General features: G+C 33.7%; 1 protein-coding gene across 1 annotated transcript; it reads left to right on the top strand.

The window, feature by feature from the left end:
* The first annotated feature begins 321 nt into the window (after nt 1-321).
* On the top strand, nt 322-2,268 carry LOC116019047 (40S ribosomal protein S20-1). The gene is made up of 4 exons (XM_031259118.1): nt 322-426; nt 527-654; nt 1,446-1,559; nt 1,957-2,268. Exons 2-4 carry the CDS (start codon nt 543-545, stop codon nt 2,097-2,099), a joined length of 369 nt encoding a protein of 122 aa, XP_031114978.1. The 5' UTR covers nt 322-426; nt 527-542; the 3' UTR covers nt 2,100-2,268.
* Nucleotides 2,269-5,274: the final 3,006 nt, after the last annotated feature.

Raw genomic sequence — 5,274 nt, 5'->3', positions numbered from 1 at the left:
ACAGAACTCTATATTCACAATTTTATAAATCTATATTCAACCGTATAACACAATTTTTGAATCTATATAACAAAATTTTGAATATAGAGTTCAAAACTTGTGAATATTGAGTAATGCAATTTTGTATATTGGGATCTAAAAGTGTGAATATAGAGTTATAAAATTGTAAACTTAGTCCCGAGTCTACATTGTAAGGTGGACATAGGTCCATTACATAATTTGCATTAAAAAACATACACAATTAGATTGGGCCTAGTTTGACCCAACCTCATCAGCCCAAATAATTGGACTAGGCCAATCCTATTTTTTTACAAACCCTAATCCCTTTTATACCTTGGAAAATCATCAAAACCCTCCCTCCCGTCTTCTTCTTCCAGCTAGCCGCATCTCCCTTACTCCTTCGCCAGTTCGCTCTCCGCCTCTCCGGTAACTTCCGTCTCTGCCATTACTATTCTCGTAATTGTTTGCAGTAAAATTTATGTATGTAATTGGATGTTGTTGTATGTATATGTGTGGATTTCGACAGAAAGCGAAGTGAAAATATGGCGTATCAAGCGGTGAAGCCGGCAAAGGCTGGGCTGGAGGAGCCCCAGGAACAGATTCACAAGATCAGGATCACTCTCTCTTCCAAAAACGTTAAGAATCTCGAGAAAGGTCTATCTTTTACTTCGTACTTTACTTGTTTAGATGCCTGCAAATGGATACACGCAGTTGATAGCATATCTAACTGTGTTTTTGTTTTTGTGCCCAAATTACCTGTTCTTGGAATTCAATTTTACTTATTATTAATTGAAATTTTATATTCTAAATACTCCATCCTTAATAAGTGTAAATTACATTTATCCTAGGTTTTGCTTAATATGCATATCTTATAAACCTTGGTTTAGTATTTGTTATTCATTGAACTGTTGTTAAGATAGGTGTATGATTTGCTTATTAAGTTAAAACTCCAAACTTGAGGGTCCTCACTGTAAATCATTGGATGTGCTTCAACTTGCCTATAAGCTTCCAAATGCTTGTACACTAATGCTCAGGCCAAATTCATATCTTCCTTTTTCTTGTCCTTGGTAGCCTAGGCTGGCTAGCAAAGCAAAGCCACTCTACTTATTTGGGTTGGTTAACCAGTTGAGCTATGTCTTTGCTTAATGGGTTGATTGCTTGTGTAGTAAATAATTGCTCATAATATTCCCAGTTCTTGCGATAAATCAGCATAGTTAAAAATTGGCCAGATAGTGAAGTAAAAACTTACGGGTGTAACTCCAAGTATACCAATCATTGGGCATCCAAGGCATTGTTCCTTAATTAATTAATAATGTATTAGATGACTTGCGGTTTTTGAGTAAAAGTAGCTTTTTATATTCTTATGTACACAGCTATTATGGAGTACCGTTTTGTGTAGATTTGATTCGTTCTCATAAATGATTTCCCTGCTGGTGATTAAACAGTTTGTGCTGACTTGGTCCGCGGTGCCAAGGACAAGAGACTCAGGGTCAAGGGACCGGTTAGGATGCCTACCAAGGTTCTTCATATTACTACTAGAAAGTCTCCCTGTGGAGAAGGTAAAAAGTTTGTTGGATGATTTTTGTTTTCAACTAGAGTTACTTTTTTAAAGAAAGAACATTCTTTACACTACAAATGTAGATTATGTGATTTACCTTGTGAACTAATGTCTTGATAATGTGATTCTGGTATATACTTTTGTTGTGAACATGTTTATTTCTATGTTTTTTCAGTTTTTCAATGTCATTGAACAGTCTTGAGGCCCTGAAGGGAAAATTGCATACCATTGGTTTTGCTTGATAATAGTTTTATTCTATCTTACCTATAAAAGATGATTATTTATTTATTAATCCATCAAACCATTATACTATTTGGTTGAATGTTTTGATTGCTGAGGTTTAATAAAATAACATTACAAGAAGGTGGTAAAGTTTGTGAAGCATTTTTGTTATGCAGGTACCAACACGTGGGACAGGTTCGAGCTTCGGGTCCACAAGCGTGTGATTGACCTATTTAGCTCTCCCGAAGTGGTGAAGCAGATCACTTCAATTACAATTGAGCCTGGGGTGGAGGTCGAGGTTACCATTGCTGATTCTTGAACTAAATCACTTGCGGGGTTGTGTTTTTGAAGTTATTATCCATTTAAATATTGTTGACAGGATAGAGATTGATCAGCTTCCAAGTTATATTTTTGAAGTTAACTAGTACTCAGTATGTGACAATAGTTTTGTTATTAATCTTATTTGAGTTTGAATTTTTTTTCTTTTATTACGCGGCTTCCTTTATTGCATAAGGATGTTTGTTATTTCTATTAATGGCCACTTGGCGGCCGCATATAGACTCGCCGGTGTTTCTCAGATAGTGTGAATTTGTATCACCTTTCCGGGATGAAGATGCCGGCTAGCCTCAAATCCGATCCCGGTTTTCATTGGTGAATGACGGAATAAATATAGGCTTACGGTAACATTTCCGTCAAATCTTGGTTTTCCGAGAGGCAAAACGGCGGCAAACCACCAAAAATGCATTGGTAGTAAAATAATTAGTTTATTAGTCAATTTTAACTTATTTGATTACTAATGTTTGATTCGGTTAAAAAATTAATGTAAGTGTTTGATTAATCAATTTTTTATAATTTTAAAGTTAAAATTTAAAATGCTACTTAAATAATTTTATTTTTCAATTAATTTTTAATAAATTTTTTTATATTAATTAGCTATAAGCTTAATATCTAATTTACCAAACAACTTTATAATTCAATCAGCTAACCTTGAAGAGAGACAAAAAAAAAGAGAGGAATGAAAGTTGGATGGCTGTAAATGTGGCAGTCGATAATGGAGTTTTGAGTTGTGATATTAACATTTTCTCAAATAAGGATAATATTTATCTCGTAAATGACTTGTTAGTCACTTTTTTCTATATTGTCATTGTCATGTCGTATACTTTGTCATGTCATTATTGTTATGTTATTTATCTAATTACATCATTATATAACATACCACATCATCGTGTCATGTAAATACAAATTAGACATAAGATGACTCTTTGTTGATGTTAACAGAATCATGTATTCCTCATTTATCTTGAATTTATATACCTTCTTGGCTATACATGAAATGTGTTGATGTGTAATGTGTAAGATAGATTAGGAAATCTTAGTCTGATTTCAAGACAGATTAGAGAGTCTTATGTTGGCTGCTTGCATTAAAAAATGCGTATTATTAATTTAACAAGGGGGTAGTAACCCAACTTCTGGGAACAGACTGAGAGCCAGAGTCCCTAATAAACATTTGATTCTTGATCGGCAAAGCTAGCCATGGCTTCTGCTTGTTTGGGGTTGTGGTTACAGAAGATTAATGGAGCATTAATAGCAGCTATTAACTTGCCAAGAGCTCCAAATCCGCGCTGCCTCATTAGTTTCATGGAAGAGAGCATCATGCATCAACCTGGTATTTTGTTCTCAAAAATATAATGCATTTTTGATTGTGTTGGGCTTGTGGTCAAGTGGCATGAAGTGATTCTCCCGAGTGGGAGGTCATGGGTTCAAGCCGTGGGGGCAATGTTGACTTTGTTGGGCTTCAATAGGTTGAGAAAATATATGGGCATATACTACATGTAACAGGGTCACTAGTATTCAAAAAAAAACATAATGCATTTATGGTCTTTCATTTTTTGAATACTATTTTCTCAATCTACTGAAGCACAAAGTGCCAACGCCCCCACTGGGGATCGAACTTGTGACGTCTCACTTGAGAAGGTCACAACTATGCCGCTTGACCACCTAGTTGGCTAATTAACTATTGTTCTTTTTTTTTAATGGGTTATTTCACTCAAAACAACATCGTTGTGAGCGAAATAACCCTAAATTGTCAAACTCTAGATATTTTTTAGGTTAATATTTAATATTTTAGTATTAACTATTAAAATATTATATACTTTATAATTATTACTCTTAATAAATAGAAAATACTTAAACAAATTTTTAAAAATAAAAAATAAAAATAAAAAAATACACTGGTACCTAGGCGCCGGTTAATCCCCGCCTAGGCATCCTAGGCACTTCCCGAGCGCCTAGTGATTTTTTCAACCATGGTGATGACCTTTCGTCGATCACTAGCTAGTAGCGTGGTTTAGTGGCTAGAGTATTGTCAAATTCTTTCGGAATCCAAGTTACCAAGTTAATAATCGGTTTTTGAGCTTCAATGCAAGATATATATATATATATATATATATATATATATATATATATATATATATGAGACGGATCAGGTGAAAACCACATCAACAATCTATTTTTTCAGATCTAACGGATAAAAAACACTTAAAAAAAGAAAAGAAAATTACACAGTGGCATTTTTGTAAATAATTCAAACTTTGAAGTGCAAGTAAATTGTGTTAAAAGTGCGCATAACAGTTTCATAGAGTATACAAATGCACATCGAGCAACAATATTAAGTGCACACAACGTTATCATTAGGTTCACTAATATGAAAAGGTAAATTACTTGCACTATTAAGTGTAAATAATTGCAGTTTTAAGTGACTTTACTTGCACATTTTACTTACATACTTGGACTAGTTATTTTCATTTTTTTTAACACATGTTACTTGCATCAAAGTTTGAGTATTTATAAAAATGCCACCATAATTTTTTTAAAAAAAAAAGTTACATATGATCTGCTACATCTGGACATATGGACATATGAAAGATTGTAATTTATTCTCATTACTCTCCTTGATGTCTGTTCTACCTAAACGCGCCCCTATATATATCCAAGATACGAAAGGTTTGANGGACATTGCATGCATAAAATATATATATATATATATATATATATATATATATATATATGTATATATATATATATATATGAATCATATCGATCTACATTAAATCTTGAAGACATTTGGGTACCTAAAGTCATGAATTTGGGGAGGCAGTGAGTCGAATTTTAGGTAAGGTTAGACTTACATGTTTGGGGTATGGATATGGTCCCTCACACTTAAGGCAGTGTGAAAAGTTGGAACACGAAACCCATTAATTTCCTGGTTAGTCAGTCTGCATGTGCACAACGTTGTTGTATGAATAATGATTAAATTACTTTCTTTTTGCTTTTTCTTGTTTTATTTTTTCTATGATGCAATATTGAAATTTGCCGCCCAATACTCCAATAAAGCTATGAAACGTAACAAACATATATAGACTTAGACAATGTTTTTTTATTTTTATTTTTTATTTTTTTGGGTGTGGGGGTGGGGTGGGGGGGGGGGGGGGGGG

Source organism: Ipomoea triloba, chromosome 5 (genome assembly GCF_003576645.1).
Source record: "Ipomoea triloba cultivar NCNSP0323 chromosome 5, ASM357664v1".
Lineage (NCBI taxonomy): Eukaryota > Viridiplantae > Streptophyta > Magnoliopsida > Solanales > Convolvulaceae > Ipomoea > Ipomoea triloba.
The sequence above is the reverse complement of the archived record's forward strand: the minus strand, read 5'-3'. Positions and strand labels throughout refer to the sequence as shown.